Here is a 20,245-nt window from a genome sequence, read left to right on the forward strand (position 1 = left end):
ATGATGGATGATAGATGGATGGATAGGTAGATAGGTGGAAGAGTGGATGATGGATGATAGATGGATGAATAGGTAGATAGGTGGAAGAGTGGATGATGGATGATAGATGGATGGATAGGTAGATAGGTGGAAGAGTGGATGATGGATGATAGATTGATGGATAGGTAGATAGGTGGAAGAGTGGATGATGGATGATAGATGGATGAATAGGTAGATAGGTGGAAGATTGGATGATGGATGGATGATAGATGGATGAATAGGTAGATAGGTGGAAGAGTGGATGATGGATGATAGATGGATGGATAGGTAGATAGGTGGAAGAGTGGATGATGGATGATAGATGGATGAATAGGTAGATAGGTGGAAGAGTGGATGATGGATGATAGATGGATGAATAGGTAGATAGGTGGAAGATTGGATGATGGATGGATGATAGATGGATGAATAGGTAGATAGGTGGAAGAGTGGATGATGGATGATAGATGGATGAATAGGTAGATAGGTGGAAGAGTGGATGATGGATGATAGATGGATGGATAGGTAGATAGGTGGAAGAGTGGATGATGGATGATAGATGGATGGATAGGTAGATAGGTGGAAGAGTGGATGATGGACGGATGATAGATGGATGTAATGATGGATGATAGCTGGATGGATAGGTGGATGATGGATAGATGGAAGGGTGGATGATGGATGGATGGCCATCCATCTGAATTACACGTGTTTTTCGACATTGGCGAGTGGCCTTGGACTGTAGCCCCCACATTACGGCGTTTTCCAAAAGTAATCGGTTTTCCCATTTAGGAAATGAAATCCCTGTGCAATTGCGGTCCGCCCAACCAAGAAGGTTGTAATGGCGGCGTGCATGCCTGCCTATGCATCCAATGAAGTGCGCCACCGGGGCTCAAACGCCATAACGTGTGTTTCTTGGCTAAGTAGACTATAAATCCCAGACTCCCCTGCTGGGGCCAATTTTAGCGCATTATGGAGTGTTTGGCTAGCAGGAGCTTCATCAACGTACTTTTGTGGCTCCCTTAGCCAGATGCTAAATCACTGTGACCCCTCAGAGCTCCCAGGGAGCGTCTAAAAAAACATGTAAGGACTGAGTATGTGCGGCTGCTTGACATGGAAAAAGTCTTTGAACAAGGTCGTTTTACCGACTACTTTTCACCCAAAGTTCATGAAGCTTAAATTTAGCAGAATAAATGGACGGAAAAGCCACGGTTGCCACGATGACCTTGCAGCGTTTGCACACAAAATGGCTTCATCGCCTCATTGTTTCACCACATTAGCAAGAACTTCTGTCATCGTTAGCAAGGAAATGATTGCATTCGGGTCCAAAACACGGATCCCAAACCGGGAACTTTGACGCCAATACTTCCTGACTGTCCTGCAGCCTGCAGACAGCTCACCTTTCAAGTCGTCTTATTGTCCAAAATATATAGCAATTCACATGCAGCGAGTAGCATTAGCATTAGCATTAGCAATGAACTACCACACTGACTTGAATATAAAACGCTAATTAATCCCTGGAGCCGTCTGAAAAAGACCGATGGGTGTCGAGACACAGGTAGCACCAAAGCTACCAAAGTCAAAGCTAACTCACTCACACACACACACACACACACACACACACACACACACACACACACACACACACACACACACACACACACACACAAAGTCTTAAAAAGTAAGAAAACCTAAGGTGGTGTACTTGTACGGACTGACGTCTTATATGCGGATGAACATCTCTCACCTGTGGTCGTCTTGGTACCACTCGAAGGAGGCGGGCGGGACCGCCATGGCCTCGCAGCGCAAGATGGCCGTCTTTCCCAAATGGGCCGGCAGGTTCTTCATGTCGGTGATCATGGGGGGGTCTGGAGGAGACAGCGAGGGGCGCTTATGGTCATGTGACTTTGATGCGGAGGTCGGTCGGCCTCATTCGGCGTACTCACAGTTGACTGTGACCTTGACCTTGCGCTGGTCGGGCGGTGCGACGCCGTTGTGGGTGATGCACTCGTAGTCCTCGGCCTGCTGCCTCTTGATCTGCGTGATGTCCAGGAACTCGCCCTCGCTCACCAGACCGTCTGTGTGGTCAAAGGTCAAAGGACAAGGTCAGGTTAAGGTTTTGGAGTCATCGGACCTGATTGGATGTGATCTCATCCAATCCAGTCTGATCCAATACGGTACCATATCAACGGATTTAGGATTTCTGATGGACATGAACACACTTTCACTGGAACCGTTTCATCAAATACTCTGCAATGGAGACAAAAGCCTCCATTACCATTACCATTACCATTACCATTACCATTACCAATACCATCATAATTGACAGTACCAACATCATTACCATTACCTAATCTATTAAAATGACCAATACCAACATCATTACCAATTCCATCGTTACCAATACCAATACGATTATCATTCAAATTACCAATACCATTATAATTAATATTACCAATATCATGACCAATATCATTACTACTACTATTACCATCACCAATACCATTACTGTTAGCTTTGCCATCCCCATGGCCTATACCATTACCATGACCAATATGATTACCAGTACCAATACCATCACATTTGCCTTTACCATTAGCATTAGCATTACCATTGTCAAGGCCCTTACTGGTAGCTTTACCATTACCAGTAACAATAGCAATTAGCATTGCCAAGACTAATACCATGACCAGTAGCATTACCGTACATATAGTACAGTACATACAGTGTACAGTGATACAGTATAGATGGTGTATATCGTATGAAAGGCCTTTGCTTTTCGTGTTGCCTTTGTAAGAAAGTACCCCCACCCCCGAAAGAGAAATGGGATGGGAGATCAGGGATGGCTAGCAAACATCCTTTGTGAATATTGTGGAGTCAACCATTGCAGCTTTTCAGCCCTTGAATGAATCGGTGCAAAGACGCAGAGTGAAAAGATGTTTAAAGGCGGGGAGGTGGGCAAAGTGTGTAATTATGCTAGCTAGCTAGCCTTGCACTCGGCGGGGGGTGACAGCTTGTTCATCACGTCACATGGAGAGAAGAATATTTGATGTTGACAAACCCCAAGGACCAATGCCGCAACCAAATGAAGCCAGTCTCGCGTGTTTGCCGCCTTTCCTTGGCGCCAAACAGCCATGGAATGTCCTCCGAGAAGGGGGGTGGGGGGCTGGGCGGGGGTTCCGAGTTATTGCTTCTTCATGCGACGGGATGGATGCTGAGAGGTTTTATTGGACCGAGCGAGAGATGGGCCAGGAGGGAATAAGAATGAGATTGAGATTACAGGCCTGCAACTTTCACATGCCTCCCACTGCCCCCCCCACCATTACGTGGGGGCAGGCTGCGGAACAAGACATGATACATCATCCCGCTGTTGAATTGATGCTCACACATCCTCTGTCTATCAGCACAACTTCACCTCCTTTCACGCCAGCCTTCTTGCAGAAACGGCCACAAAAAGCTTGACGCTAAACGCCAGCGTAATTCCTGTCAGAGATTAGCACGCCGGCTCTAATTGGAGATTATGCTGGAGGATTATTAGAGCGGCTACTGAGCTGGAGACGATTATTCGCAGCTCCCGCGTCGGAAACAGGCGGGAAGGCTGCGAGTGGCTGATAGAGGCCTGCTGCAACGCTGCTCGCCGGCTGCATGCGTCACATCAATGCAGGCGCCCGTGTGACACCACTGGAGGCAACCCGGGGCGCCCCGTGCCGCCAGCAAGGGGAAGGATGTTGGCGACATGTTGATGTGGAAGAAGCCCATGGAATCCCAGTGTTTGTCCCACATGGCTCATCATTCCAATCACACGGGGTCCCCGCGTGTGGAGCCTTCCAGTCATCCCACTTGGGACAGACCCATAAGAATAGTACCACCATGGCCAGCCATCCCACTTCTGGCACCATCTGGGACAGACCCATAAGAATAGTACCACCATGGCCAGCCATCCCACTTCTTGCACCATCTGGGACAGACCCATAAGAATAGTACCACCATGGCCAGCCATCCCACTTCTGACACCATCTGGGACAGCCCCATAAGAATAGTACCACCATGGTCAGCCATCCCACTTGGGACAGCCCCATAAGAATAGTACCACCATGGCCAGCCATCCCACTTCTTGCACCATCTGGGACAGGCCCATAAGAATAGTACCACCATGGCCAGCCATCCCACTTCTGACACCATCTGGGACAGCCCCATAAGAATAGTACCACCATGGTCAGCCATCCCACTTGGGACAGCCCCATAAGAATAGTACCACCATGGCCAGCCATCCCACTTCTGGCACCATCTGGGACAGACCCATAAGAATAGTACCACCATGGCCAGCCATCCCACTTCTGACACCATCTGGGACAGCCCCATAAGAATAGTACCACCATGGCCAGCCATCCCACTTCTGACACCATCTGGGACAGCCCCATAAGAATAGTACCACCATGGCCAGCCATCCCACTTCTGACACCATCTGGGACAGCCCCATAAGAATAGTACCACCATGGCCAGCCATCCCACTTCTGACACCATCTGGGACAGCCCCATAAGAATAGTACCACCATGGCCAGCCATCCCACTTCTGACACCATCTGGGACAGACCCATAAGAATAGTACCACCATGGCCAGCCATCCCACTTCTGACACCATCTGGGACAGCCCCATAAGAATAGTACCACCATGGCCAGCCATCCCACTTCTGACACCATCTGGGACAGCCCCATAAGAATAGTACCACCATGGCCAGCCATCCCACTTGGGACAGCCCCATAAGAATAGTACCACCATGGCCAGCCATCCCACTTGGGACAGACCCATAAGAATAGTACCACCATGGCCAGCCATCCCACTTCTGGCACCATCTGGGACAGCCCCATAAGAATAGTACCACCATGGCCAGCCATCCCACCCATGACACCACTTGGGACAGACCCATAAGAATAGTACCACTATGGCCAGCCATCCCACTTCTGACACCATCTGGGACAGCCCCATAAGAATAGTACCACCATGGCCAGCCATCCCACTTCTGACACCATCTGGGACAGCCCCATAAGAATAGTACCACCATGGCCAGCCATCCCACTTGGGACAGCCCCATAAGAATAGTACCACCATGGCCAGCCATCCCCCTTCTGAGGGCGTTTGTAATACCTCCAAGAGGTAATCCCAGCACTTTGTCTAGCTATCTCACCTCTGACACAATGCCTTTGTTACAAAGCCCCAAGTAGTAGCAGCAGAAATCCAGGCTTGAATCCATGTCAGCCCTTCACTCAAAGCGTTCATCAAGCGCCGCCATGATGGTATCGCGGACGGATGGCTTCATTTATTCTCGGGAACGCTGGAACAGATAGGACGTCAAGTGAAGAGCCTCTGATGTGTTTAAGAAAATGAGGGCTACAAGGTCAGCCGATGGATAGGATCTCGGTGCGGGTGACGATGAAGCTGATGACCACCTCCGCATCGGACCAGCATCTTCATCGGAGCGACACGACAGAAACAAGACGCGCTGCTTTTGTCAATGAAGCCATGATTAATCGGGACTGAAGGCCGCTAGTTTCTTGCTGTCCCTTCGGGCTTGTCCTCCCTTCTTCTCCCTCCACCGGCTCGTGTCACAGCAAACTGATGGCGGGGCTGCTCCTGGAATAGCAATGGGACGCTATCTGGAGCCCAGGAGGGGTTATGGGGGGTGGGGCGGTGGGGGGCGGGCAGGCTGCTGGTGAGAGGGGGGAGATTATTGCTGACAAAGGAGGAATGCTGTCAGCCTGCAAGTGAGGACAAATGTTCACTGCTTTGTAATGTGTGTGTGTGTGTGTGTGTGTGTGTGCGCGTGTGTGTGTGCGTGTGTGCAGGACTGCATGTGAGTAGAACATAGAACGGGGATGCAGCATCCAGGATGCTGGGGATGCAGCATCCAGGATGCGGAGGATGCAGCATCCAGGATGCGGAGGATGCAGCATCCAGGATGCAGGGGATGCAAAAGATGCAGCATCCAGGATGCTGGGGATGCAGCATCCAGGATGCTGGGGATGCAGCATCCAGGATGCTGGGGATGCAGCATCCAGGATGCTGGGGATGCAGCATCCAGGATGCTGGGGATGCAAAAGATGCAGCATCCTGAATGCGGAGGATGCAGCATCCAGGATGCTGGGGATGCAGCATCCAGGATGCTGGGGATGCAGCATCCAGGATGCTGGGGATGCAAAAGATGCAGCATCCTGAATGCGGAGGATGCAGCATCCAGGATGCTGGGGATGCAGCATCCAGGATGCTGGGGATGCAGCATCCAGGATGCTGGGGATGCAGCATCCAGGATGCTGGGGATGCAAAAGATGCAGCATCCTGAATGCGGAGGATGCAGCATCCAGGATGCTGGGGATGCAGCATCCAGGATGCTGGGGATGCAGCATCCATAACCAAACTATGTTGTGTGCATGAAGACATTCAGGTCATTTCCAACGACGATATTTGCATTTCATCAATGAAACAAACGCCCCCATTGACAGTTTTGAGCGCGCCCACGGCGTTGAGCGTTACTGCGTTTGCCGCCGCTTGTGGTGGTGACCTCCGTACGCTGTACCCGCATCTCACCCACTCGCAGCAGGCGTGGAATTACAGACAGGCTTTGTTTGAAACTTTCTACCACTTTGAGGCAAAGAGGTAATTATCCGACTTGATCAAATGTTGGACAAGTGAAAGAAAATAATCCTTGTATTTAATCCTACGTCATCTTGGGAAAAGCTTTCGTTGTACGAGGCTAACCGCATCATGGAGCTAACTGCTTTTGATGGAGAGACATTCCACTTTACTAACGCTGGTTGGCTTCCATACCTTGCTTACTTTACTATTCTAATATCTGGACAAATACCTCAAAATATACTTTTAAAGCACGATGATAACAATAACTTTTATATCTACTTTTTACATGGATGGAAGGAAGTTGGTGAACTCCTGGAGGGAATAAGGACTGGACAAAATGGGGAAATACTGTACCATCATATTACTACATGAGTACTATCAGGAATATCATGACATGACTACTACATGAGTACTATCAGGAATATCATGACATGACTACTACATGAGTACTATCAGGAGAACCAGAGTATAGAGGGGGAGGGGCCACCTGCTGTGGCCCAGAAAGGTGCACTGTATTCAGGCACACGCACCGATCAGCTGGCGTGATGCCATGGAGGTCTCTGGCATACTTCCTCGGGAAAGGAATGTTTAAAATGTTTACAAGTGAGCTCGGGGGAAGTTACGCCAGGCCATGCCATGCCAGGCCATGCCAGGCCAGGCCAGGCCAGGCCAGGCCAGGCCATTAACATCGCAGGCAGGAGAAACAAAAGAAGCACTTGGTTTGCTCACCCGCACAGTGGAGGTGAACGACGCCTCATTGGAGCGTTTTTTTAAAAGATGGGCTATCGGAGCTGTTAGCTATCCAATTGATGTGACAATTCCCTCATACAGTCACTCGCCACTCGCCGACTTCTGCTCCAAATGGAGCCTTTAAGGCCAAACGTGGTTGTTAGCATCAGCTGGCTTGGCGACGCCGCTTGACGGGGCAGATGAAGACAGATGCTGATGATTATGGGGTGGCGCGCTGGGGATAATTACCTATAATGAGTGGTTATTTGGGACAAAACACCGGGACATGGCTACCGTGCAGCAGTGCGAATTGAAGATGAGGAGGATGAGGAGGATGAGGAGGATGAGGAGGATGAGGAGGGAGGACTAAGCGGCTGGCTTTAAGGAGGATGACACAGGAATGGATAAAGAGTCCGACATGAGCTGAATGCTGATGGAGACGTGAAGCCGCAAGGCCAACAAAGTGAGCAGGAGGCGGAGGGGGCGGGCGGGGGCCGGGTGGGGGGCGGTCGGGGGAGAAGAAAGATGAAGAAGGTACATACATTTCTGGTCTTTCCAGGTGACGGTGGGCTCGGGCCGGCCCACGGCCAGACAGAAGAGGCTCACGTTGTCGCCCTCGTTCACCGACACGTCCGTGGAGATGTTGATGATCCTGGCCGGCACTGAGACCAAACATCAGCAGCTTTCATCGTCTAATTCATCATCTGCTGTCATCAAACATACAGTCATATCTAGAATATATATCTAGAATATATATCTAGAATATATCATAGGCTTAGAGATTTGCTTTTGAAAGAAATACTGGACTTATAAAAGGACTGGACTATGAAGTATGGAAGGGTTTTGAATCGGTTCCACAGATGGCGGTAATGCACACGAAAGCTGCCTGCCAACCGCCAATAAACAACACACGAAGAAGAACGCACCCTCACTTTTCTTTGGGAACGAGGTGGATACAAACGTTCCATTCTTTCCCTTTGAGCAAATAAAGCCAATGCAATTAGAATATTTGGCTCCATGTATATGTGGATACTTACTCTGATAGTTCACTTACTAACCTTAACCCTCACCCTAACCCCGACTTTAACCCTAACCATCCAACACCGACTTTAACCCTAACCATCCAACACCGACTTTAACCCTAACCATCCAACACCGACTTTAACCCTAACCATCCAACACCGACTTTAACCCTAACCATCCAACACCGACTTTAACCCTAACCATCCAACACCGACTTTAACCCTCATCTTAACCCCGACTTTAACCCTAACCATCCAACACCAACTTTAACCCTAACCATCCAACACCGACTTTAACCCTAACCATCCAACACCGACTTTAACCCTAACCATCCAACACCGACTTTAACCCTAACCATCCAACACCAACTTTAACCCTAACCATCCAACCCCGACTTTAACCCTCACCATCCAACCCTGACTTTAACCCTAACCATCCAACACCGACTTTAACCCTAACCATCCAACCCCGACTTTAACCCTAACCATCCAACCCCGACTTTAACCCTAACCATCCAACCCCGACTTTAACCCTCACCATCCAACCCCGACTTTAACCCTAACCATCCAACCCCGACTTTAACCCTAACCATCCAACCCCGACTTTAACCCTAACCATCCAACACCAACTTTAACCCTCACCTTAACCCCGACTTTAACCCTCACCATCCAACCCTGACTTTAACCCTAACCATCCAACCCCGACTTTAACCTTCACCATCCAACCCCGACTTTAACCCTAACCAGCCAACCCCGACTTTAAGCCTCACCGTACAACCCCGACTTTAACCCTAACCATCCAACCCCGACTTTAACCCTAACCATCCAACCCCGACTTTAACCCTAACCATCCAACCCCGACTTTAACCCTCACCATCCAACCCCGACTTTAACCCTCACCATCCAACCCCGACTTTAAGCCTCACCGTACAACCCCGACTTTAACCCTAACCATCCAACCCCGACTTTAACCCTAACCATCCAACACCAACTTTAACCCTCACCTTAACCCCGACTTTAACCCTCACCATCCAACCCTGACTTTAACCCTAACCATCCAACCCCGACTTTAACCCTCACCATCCAACCCCGACTTTAACCCTAACCAGCCAACCCTGACTTTAACCCTAACCAGCCAACCCTAACTTTAACCCTTACCATCCAACACCAACTTTAACCCTAACCATCCAACCCCGACTTTAACCCAAACCATCCAACACCAACTTTAACCCTAACCATCCAACCCCGACTTTAACCCTTACCATCCAACCCCAACTTTAACGTCACCATCGAACCCAGAATTTAACCTTAACTTTAACCCTAACCATCCAACCCTAACTCCGTGATATAGGTTCTCTTCTAGCCACCAACCCTAACCCTCTACGGTACTCATGTTCCATCCGTGTTGGGGTACGGTACTCATGTTCCATTGGGAATGTTATTGGGAATATCACCTTCAAGGAAGGAACTATTTCAGAAAAACGATGAGCGTCATCATTGGTATATTTCTATGCACCCTAATATCATCATCGCCATTTCCATTGTTGTGGTTACCTACCTAGATGGGCGGGGCTAAAGTAAGTGCCCAGGCCCAGCTTTGGGGGCCCCCGGAGGCTGACCAGCTTTGAAGTTGTACTGCAGGGGTGCTATGCAAAGGAGGCCCCCTTGTGAATGTTGGCCTCGGGCCCCAACAGAGCCTGGAGGGCCCCAACAGTGCCTGGAGGGCCCCAACAGAGCCTGGAGGGCCCCAACAGAGCCTGGAGGGCCCCGCTAGTAAGGAGCTAACGTTGGCGGCGGGCTGTCACTTCTCGCTGCTAATCAGCGATCAGTTCGCCGTCTGCCAGCGATTTGTGGTTCCGGGAAGCAGATGCAGCCGCCCGATCCGTCTGACTCCCAAAGTGAAGACAAACAAGCGGACAGACTGTGGGGGCTCTCGTCTCCGCCAGAAGATGGGGCACCACGTTGTCGCCCGCCCGTCACAAAGTCACATGACCTCATGCAGCAACCTGACACGCTAAACACCATCTGGGCGGCCATGATGAATCCACCATCACGCATCGTGATCGCCTCCAGCTCCAGCTTGAATGAAATGAACTTTAGCAGATGTGGCAATGGGGGGGGCGGAGCAGGGGCGGAGCCAAGGCGGGGCCGCATGCTGACCTTGCACAATGAGGTAGACGTGGCCGATGCGGGGCTTGTTGTTGGCCTGGAAGGTGCACGTGTACGGCCCCTCGTCGCTCACTTGCACCTTCTCGATGTGGATGGAGAAGTCGCTGCTGTTGCTGTTCACCAGCGTCACCCGCTTGTCCAGCGACCACTTGTCCGTGCCCGTGAACAGGATGTTGGAGCGGTTCAGCCACGCCTTGTGGGTCACCTCCTCGTCAATGCGACACCTGCAAGGGAGGTACCTTGTGAGTGTAGCCACCTTGGTTCCCGCCCACCTTGGTTCCCTCCCGCCCTGGTTCCCGCCCACCTTGGTTCCCGCCCGCCCTGGTTCCCTCCCGCCCACCCTGGTTCCCGCCCGCCCTGGTTCCCGCCCACCTTGGTTCCCTCCCGCCCTGGTTCCCGCCCGCCTTCCACATTCCATGCATCATCCCAGTGACTGCTCTGGAGAAGGCACTGAGGTCTTTCAGGCAACTTTGGGGGACAACAACAGCGCCACCGTGTGGCGTCTTGGTGAGAAACACAATAAGACAGCAGGAGTGTCTTATTGACAGCCCCCCCCCCCAACACCCCCAATGGCCATCCTTCTCTCCAATGTTGACTCAATGCGAATTCTTTTCAAACCGCCAAAAACCCCAAAAAGGCTGCGGTGTGGGCGGGACCTCGGGGGGCCTGAGCGGGAACGGGAAGCGTCCACGGAAGGAATACGTTGGCCTCCCAGATGGGCGGTGTAAGTAACGGCGCCATAAAGATGGCGATGTGTGTACAAATGGCGTATTAATCTAATTTTAAACTTAATCACGTCTGCGCTGCTGCAGGACTCTGCGCCCAGAGGAAATGAGAAGCGTAATAACATCAAATGCGGCTCGTCTTAATGGCCCGCATCAAACGGCGTCTCAAGCAGAACAAAAAGTACTGGAGCCACTTGGGCTAAAGTGATTTACATTCAAGTGGAGTTTATTTATAAAGCTCTTTTGTCTTTTATTTGTCAGCCACGGGCGTCCAGTAGGACGGCGGCGGCGTACGCACGCATTTGATGATGAAATATGGCCTTTTATTGGCCGTCGTAAAGGCCTGACTGGGGCGTCTAATGTTACATGGGGAGACGTTTGACGTCGGGGCACCCGACCAGGAAATAACAGGAGATTCCTGCTGGAACAGGAAGCTGAGGCAAACTGGAGGACAAGTGGAGACCACCGTGGCTTCAACTGGACTCGTACGGCGAGGAATCATCAGAGTTTCATCTCAAGAAAGACGGAGGTTGGTCCCAATCGGCAACCGCGACCGCAGACTTTAAGGATGCTCAACTGAAACCCGCAACAAGGTGACGTGGATTCTAGCGCGGCCTGAAGGTGCCAGCTCCGAGGGTGGTTCTCCGCCAGCATCCGGTCAGCAGCTTCTGGACACGACTTTATGATCTGCGTTCGGGCAAATATTCCCCGTGTGGGCCTTGGGAATCTTGCAGCCATCACTGGCGGGGCAAAGGAAGCACGGGCGAGGGTCTGCAACGTCACGCTCGCCTGTCATGTGAAACGTTACAAAGATGGCTGCCATTGCAGGCCTTCTAGTTCACCACTTTGGTTGCATTTTCGTGACCCAATATCTTTGTCCACTTGTTGTGGATCAACCAGCAGGATGGGGGGGGGGCATACCTTTGTTGTGCAGGTGTAGCCAATCAAGACTCACCTCAGAGTGACGCTCTCTCCTTCTAAAACGGTGATGTTGTCCGGCAGGGGGCCAAACTCTGCTGCGTGGACGCTGGAGCCTGCCAAGGAGACAAGGGGGGGGGTTAGAATTCAGTGATGGAAACACGTGCTCGACACGGTCAAAAGACACTCACTTCCTTCAAAGAACCGAGGAAACACCAAAAACAGCTAAAACTCCAGGAAAAGGCTGCAGTACGCATGCCAGGCCAGTAGGGGGTCGTCCATTAGCGTGTCGGCGGCGAAGTACCCGCTGGCGTGGACGTGCTTTGTTCTTAGCGTGGAGCGATGGCGTCTTTTAGAAAAGCGTCTCGTGTCTTCCACGCCTTTAGAAAGCTCACACGCAAAAACCCGCTGACTTATTTATGGTGGGAAGTCATAAATGGAGGAAACAAAGAGTCACCGTGTCGCCGCTGACCCCCGCCTGAATAATCATTTAGCTTTTCCTCTCGCCATTCTGGCGGGACGCTCAGCCAACGCCGCTGATAATGAGCCCAAGGAAAAGGATTCACGCCGAGCTGCCGGAGCGTGAAATGAAGGGACAGTAACAGAAGGGACGCTGCACACGCACACACACACACGTACGCACACACACACACACACACACACACACACACACACACACAGAACATTTGTTGGAGAGGAAATCCAAAAATGTGCATCAGTGATTTGTGCCGGACACTCCGGGTGAAGCAATAATAATTCCCAAGTTGGAGCAGCTCAAGTCAAGATAAGCAAAGACTTCCGCGTCGACCGGGCCGCCACCTGGCCCGGCCCCGCCCCCCGACACCACGCCAGTCGTCTCCCTCCGTCCTGGCCTATCTCCCCCCCGCCTCCCCGCTGACCTCAATATAGCGGCGGTCTAAGCCCGGAGCTTTCATCAATTCCACTTCATGAAAGATGAAGACGCGGCTTTGGGGAGCCGCCGAGTACCTGGAGCTTTGTTATGGGTTTCCCACAGCCGCTTCCATCTCTCCCCTCCCCCATGTGGACAGGAAATAAGGACTGAAGCCAGCAGTCCTGCCGAGCGCCAACTTTCACTCCTTAATCTTTCAATCAACCACGACTGTCAGCGTGGAAGACATGTAAGGAATCAGGAGGCTCGAGGACGCCTGGCAGCGCCATCGCCATGTTTGTTCACACGCTCGGACTCATCGACCCCGCCCTCCCAGACCAGCACCGCGACACATGATGGTGGAGATGGCGCCATCGAGGCTGATCCCGTGTCATGTGGAGACCAACGATGGAAATACACAAAGGCTGCCGTCAGCATAAGAAATGTGGTAATACATGTAATAATACATGTAGTAAGCATGTAGTAAGCGTGCCATGGCTGGGGAAGTTCTCTCTTCCCGACCACTTCATCTAGCCCCTCCCGGTGGATCCGGAGGCATTCCCAATCCAGCTGAGAGACATGTCCCGGGTCTTCCCGAGGCCCCCCCAGGGTGGCACCCTGACCCGATGAGTCACTGCAGACACCACCCATCCTCCCGCCCTCGTTACCAAGACCCTGATACTTCAGCGGGATCTCATCCTGGACCCAAAGATGGCGTTGATGCAAGACCATCTAAAATAGGCCTGGAGGTCCCAAGCGGTCCTTCAGGTCCTGACAGGATGCACTGGTAGGGTCCAGTCTGAGTGTCCTGTCGCTGTCCACGCACATCATCGCCCTCTGCTGGCCGGGCATGCGTCCTAGCGCCCCCCCAGCTCATTTGGCTACGTTATTGTTGCATAAACATACCCTGACGACGCAGGAGGAGAAGCATATTTGGCATTGTTGAAAAACAAGCCTTGCGTTATTTGTGTGTTTTCCTGCCAAATAGTGGCCCCCGCAGCCTCAGCCCATCCTCAGCTCTTCCTTTTCAAGTGTTTTCTCCGCTACACGCTAGCCTTTATTTGGGTTAATTCTATTCCCTTTTAGCGCTAGGGGCTCGGATGCGGCTGCGGCACGCTTCCGTCGACACACACCAGCCTGCACACACACACACACACACACACACACACGTTCTGACTGAATGAGTGACACGTGTGCACGAACCTTGCGAAGGTTACAAAATGAGCGAGGAGCTATTCCCCATTTCCCTACTCAATTGCATTTTCACAGCTCGATTGGCACCCGGCGTGCCAAAAGCCGCACGACTCTGCCGCCGCTCCCACAACACGACAACCAGGTCAACGTGTTACACACACACACACACACACACACACACACACTCATTACAAGTCTCATCTGTGAGCCAAAGCAGCAGGGATGAGGTTTTCCTGCAAGTTCACCGCAGCAACAAACCGCCTTTTTTCTTCCGTGTCGACAATTTGCATCAACACTCAAACACGAAGCTCCTTTTCTCCACAAACTTCCTGCCGGCAAAAGGTAGCAACTGATATGATGACTTAAATGCATAACTGGTTTCACTGGTATAACTGGTATAACTGGTAGCCAACCTCCTCCTCCTGTTGACGCTCACGGCTCAACAACGCCTGCTTTTCGGTTTGAACGCGCACATCCACTTCCTGCAGACTCTGTCAGCACATCCAATGAAAAGATCTCAGAATGGATCACTTCAAATACATCAAAATACACCAAAATACACCAAAATAACATGACAGAGGAATGGTAGCAAAATACTACTCACACTCTAGCATTGGAATACATGACTATAAACAGTTAGCTCATCAGTGGCTAACTATTAATGTAGCGCCAGGAAGTGCTTGTCTGTGTAGCATTATAGAGTGTGCATACAGGGAGCGTCTTAGATGCAGGCATGCGAGCTCCCCCACGTCTGGAGTTGCTAACAACACAATCGCTGGATCCACCCCATTACCTAGGTTACCTACGTTACCTAGGTTACCTGCATTACCTGCATTACCTGCGTTAGCACGCTACGTCCTTACACGGTAAGTCAGGGGTCTCCAGCCAGCAGCCAATGAGCTGCCAGTAGCTCCTAACCACTTAGTAAGTAGCCCTCCAAGGGATTTATTCATTTTTATCAACTCCTGTATTCACACAATTACACAGTGGGGAGCGCTTGGGAGTGTGACCAATCACAGAGGAGTGGGCGTGCCTGGAGGCGGGAATAAATGAATATTGGAATAAACAGAAAAATGGAAAAATGTTGGAAGCATCCAGCTCTCCAAACAGACGCATCGTTATATCGTTGTGGAAGAAGTGAGAGGGAAGGAGAGCAAGTATTGGTCGTATAAAAACCACATCCTGTGTGACCTGTGGAGGATCACAAAGTCCGCCCCGCTTACTGCTCATGGCGTGTCCTTCATATGACCTTCTGTTTTGGCCACAAAGCCTCCCCCACCTCTGTGACACGCACACACACACACACACACACACACACACACACACACACACACACACTGGCTGGGGGGGGGGGGGGGGGTCATGTTCCCTGGGAACACATGATGGGCTTGAAGGTGGATAATAAAAGCAGGACAATCATCCATTTGGATGCGGACTGGGGTTCTGAATACGAACAGGAAGTGGCAGCGACGGCGGCAACAACGGACACACGGAAGCAGCAGGTCAGACTGACAGCCGAGGACAGCAACGCCGCTACTCAGAGTCAGACGTGGAGAAGGTGGTCGTCCTGGAGAAGAACCTGAGAGTCACGCCAATCATCTCAAAGACTTCAAGCTCAGGAAATAGGAGGCTTCTCTCATGTTCTCACTGTAAAACATCCATCCATCCATCCTGTTTCTATGCCGCTTATCCTCACTGGGGGGGGCATGCTGGAGCCTATCCCAGCTGTCCATCCTGGACTGGTGGCCAGCCAATCCCAGGGCACATATAGACAAACAACCATTCACACTCACATTCATACCTATGGACAATTTGGAGTGGCCAATTAACCTAGCATGTTTTTGGAATTGGGGGGGGGGGGGGGGGGGAGTACCCGGAGACTATAAATGCACATGGAAACACGTCTGGATTTTCCCAGCTAGAAAATGTCCCTGAACGTGGTCCAGAATGGATATTTAGGAATCCGGTATGCTCTCCCAGCTGTTCATCCGGGAATCTGACAGGAGCGGCACCTTCAAAGTCATGTGACTGAAGGGATGACAAGGGAGTTGAGCATCGGACCGTCAAAGAGCGACCGTGGGCGAGCCAGCCCGGTGACGTCCAGCCGCATAATGAACAGCGGCGTGCTGCAGCCAATGGAATATTTACACAGGCGCCGCCAGGATTATCTGATGCCTGGCGCCTCGGGCGGGTGTTGGAGGTGCGGGATTAAACATCAACCGGCTTCTTCTGCTTCTGATCCCATTAACTCTGGACAGACGTCGGCGTGTCCACCTTGGTCTCTCTGCCGCCATGCGCCTGCTAATCCGCCCTCGCCACCGGCAGTCAGGGAGAGGCTCCATACGCAACAAGATGGACGCTCGGCCGCCCCGGCGAACGGGTGTCAGCGCCATCCCACCCGAGGGGACATCTGAGCAATTTTGTCATGTTCATTTTTTGTCATCAAACCCAAACGTTTCCAGTCTATAGCATACAGAAAAAGTAACAAAATTGGCCTCACTGTTCCCTCCAGCAAGGTGAGGCTGGAGGGCGCCCGCCCTTCTGGGCCAGGGATGCTTTGCTGCGCAGAAGTCCAACCGCTTTCATCTGGGAGGTGCGCCTAAACCATCCAGATCCCCCCCCCCGGGGGGGGGGGGGGTGGCTCTGACCAATCATGTGACATCTGTCTGGTATCTACACTGGCTGCAGACACAGACGCTCCCGCCGCTTATCTCTTTCTTCCTGCGCTACCTTCATCCTTGCAGCCGTCTCTCTCCCTCTTCTGCACGCTCCTTACCTCCTTCCACACCTCCTCCGGTGTCCCTTCACCACTTGAGCCCTCCTTCCTTGCTGCACGTCCCCATCTCTCTTCTCATTGGACCTTCCTACCTCCTGTCCCTCCCAGCCTGGGACTCCATCCCAGCCACTAAATCCTCTTCTTCTTCACACCATCAACAAGGAGAAGGGAAGTTCTCACAGCCCTTGAATGGACGGCCGGCACCAGATGTGGAATCAAGCAGGAGCAGAGCTTCTTTCTTTCTTCTGGATGGACACCTCTAAACACCTCAACACTCCCAGGATCGATACGGTAGTAAACTAGGACTTCCCTGGAAGAGATATACAAGCCCCCGTGGGGGCTCCTAAATACGCCCTGACTGCTTTTCATTTCCTGCTGTCATGCTCTCCTAAAGACTAACCTTAAGTACTGCGGCCCCCCAAGTGGAAACCCACCAACACAGCTACTGTCAAAGCATACAGGACACGTTCTCAAAAAGAGAAAGATGTGTGTTCATGTCTCAAATAAGGACAAAACTGCCATCATGTGGCGTGCCACCACTGTGGAAGTGGAGAAGGTTTTCCTTGAAGCGTGTATCCATGGTACATGTAGAAACTGCCATCATGCGGCATGCCACCACTGTGGAAGTGGAGAAGGTTTTCCTTGAAGCGTGTATCCATGGTACATGTAGAAACTGCCATCATGCGGCGTGCCACCACTGTGGAATTGAAGGTTTTCCTTGAAGCGTGTATCCATGGTACATGTAGAAACTGCCATCATGCGGCGTGCCACCACTGTGGAAGTGGAGAAGGTTTTCCTTGAAGCGTGTATCCATGGTACATGTAGAAACTGCCATCATGTGGCGTGCCACCACTGTGGAAGTGGAGAAGGTTTTCCTTGAAGCGTGTATCCATGGTACATGTAGAAACTGCCATCATGCGGCGTGCCACCACTGTGGAAGCGGAGAAGGTTTTCCTTGAAGCGTGTATCCATGGTACATGTAGAAACTGCCATCATGCGGCGTGCCACCACTGTGGAAGCGGAGAAAGAAGGTTTTCCTTGAAGCGTGTATCCATGGTACATGTAGAAACTGCCATCATGCGGCGTGCCACCACTGTGGAAGCGGAGAAAGAAGGTTTTCCTTGAAGCGTGTATCCATGGTACATGTAGAAACTGCCATCATGCGGCGTGCCACCACTGTGGAAGCGGAGAAAGAAGGTTTTCCTTGAAGCGTGTATCCATGGTACATGTAGAAACTGCCATCATGCGGCGTGCCACCACTGTGGAAGCGGAGAAAGAAGGTTTTCCTTGAAGCGTGCATCCATGGTACATGTAGAAACTGCCATCATGTGGCGTGCCACCACTGTGGAAGCGGAGAAAGAAGGTTTTGTTGGCCATAAACGCCATCAACAGCCAGCGTAATTGGGAATACTTGCTGTGTTTCCTTTATTGAGCGAGCGCCACTGATGGCTGATTGGACTGATTTGTCAGCAGGAAACAGTTGCTGATGTTTGCCTTGGCATCCGTGCAAGCTGGCATATTCAAACTAAGGCGCCACCAAAACTCCCATCAGTGCAATCAGTGGTTTTTCCCAGCCTGCTTACTAAAACCACATCAGGAACCAGGAGATGCTAACGTATGCCAGGTTTCACCATCATGATGTTTAAAGTTGGTGCCGTTTAGGCCATGATGTTGACCACCACACCTTAGTTGGAGAAGGTGACACAAAGACCAATTATTGGCGACGGAGTGCAAGAGCAGTTTTTAGGATCTGCTAGTATGCTAGAAGCCTTCAGAACCCTGGTGTGCACCAAACAAGCAGACCCAGACCACTTGAAGCGATCGGTGTCGCTCCGCTTGTTTTCTCCGTAGGGTGGCTGGGCGGTGCCTGTGGGAGAAGGTTTGGGTCCACACCAAACCAAATAGTTTCTTCATGCGTCCAAGTGAAGAGAGCCATGAACAGTAGATGTAGCGTCCAATCACGGCCTTGCATCCTGCTTACGTTCTTCACTGTACAGCCTTTAAACCAGGGAGAAAAGCAGCGGCGTGAACGCCAAGATAAAATACAGCAAAGTGGCGTTTAGAAAGCTTTGGTAGCCAACCACGACAATGAAGGTGAACAACCCGCGAGCTGGAGGGGAGACACGAGAAGTGGCTCCTTCATGGCCGAATCAGCACAACACGCTAGAACTTCCATCATCAGCATTCCCAAAACGCAGCAATGGAAACGTAGCGGAGGAGCTGAGGGGAAAAGACCTCATACAACACGTACAACTTAGGAACACAAAGGAGTGGGACAGGAGGAAACGCTAGCAAGGGTTAGCATAGATGCTACAGTGCTAAGATGAATTTGAACATCATTCCAATAAACATGCAAGTCAGCAAATGAAACGCTCCTTTCTGCTCCTGCCTGCCTGTTAACGAGCAAGGCACTTTGTGTAGACAAATGCTCCACGATGAAGAGGAAAACAACCAACAACCTCACCAGCCGCCTGAAACAATATCTTTCTTTTCCTAATATTAAAACATTATTCTTTTAAAATGATTGCAGAATTTCCCATTTCTGTTTTTAAAAAGAGTGCCACTTCGGGAATGTGCTGCAGGCCCATAAACTGCAGCGACTCCAGAGCTTGTAGACCCGCAAGGCTGGAACCTGAAGCTCCAGCGGCTCGGCCATCACCTTGTATGGGACGACCTGGAAACGGTGAACGAGCACGGCCATGACATCTGGCCACTCCCAGCAGCGCTCCACACGACGGAGCATTAATCCGAGGGGACGGCTCTCCAACAACTTAAGGATCTGTTAACTTAAGGATCGGCAACGGGCAGCCAGAGATTAATAACCTTCACAACAGGAACGCCGCATCCGCGGGAAATAAAGAGCACAATGGGAAAATGGGATGTGTGGAGATAAACGAGTTAGCAAATTAGCCACCGGCGCTGCATTTCATTTGCTTGCCTTGCGTAGCTCCGCCCCCGCGTTCCTTCCATCCTGCAGGAAAGTATCATTACGTACCGTCGGGATAGTACTGAGGAGTTCATTGATGTACTTTGCATGTATTTTAAAAGGGAACCTTCACGTAGACCGAGGACCTCCTGTCCGGTACTTCCGTGTCACATCGCACCCAGGAATAATTCCCCATCCATGAAATATCCGGCCTTTTATTCCGGGGAGATGGAAACACGTTTGCTGTTTGGACA

General features: G+C 51.3%; 1 protein-coding gene across 3 annotated transcripts in view; it reads right to left on the bottom strand.

Moving 5' to 3' along the window:
• The window catches only part of iglon5 (IgLON family member 5), a 68,575-nt gene that overhangs the window by 9,089 nt on the left and 39,241 nt on the right, over positions 1–20,245 (bottom strand). For all 3 annotated transcript variants that reach the window (XM_078797962.1, XM_078797961.1, XM_058083618.2), the window contains exons 2-6: positions 12,244–12,322; positions 10,555–10,787; positions 7,915–8,034; positions 1,959–2,090; positions 1,760–1,880 (exon numbers count right to left, since the gene is read on the bottom strand). In XM_078797962.1, the coding sequence (XP_078654088.1) occupies positions 1,760–1,880; positions 1,959–2,090; positions 7,915–8,034; positions 10,555–10,787; positions 12,244–12,322 (685 nt within the window). The remainder of the gene's footprint in view (positions 1–1,759; positions 1,881–1,958; positions 2,091–7,914; positions 8,035–10,554; positions 10,788–12,243; positions 12,323–20,245) is intronic.

The sequence above is a fragment of the Doryrhamphus excisus genome, linkage group LG17 (assembly GCF_037039965.1).
Source record: "Doryrhamphus excisus strain RoL-2023G ecotype Guam linkage group LG17, RoL_Dexc_Guam_v1.1, whole genome shotgun sequence".
Lineage (NCBI taxonomy): Eukaryota > Metazoa > Chordata > Actinopteri > Syngnathiformes > Syngnathidae > Doryrhamphus > Doryrhamphus excisus.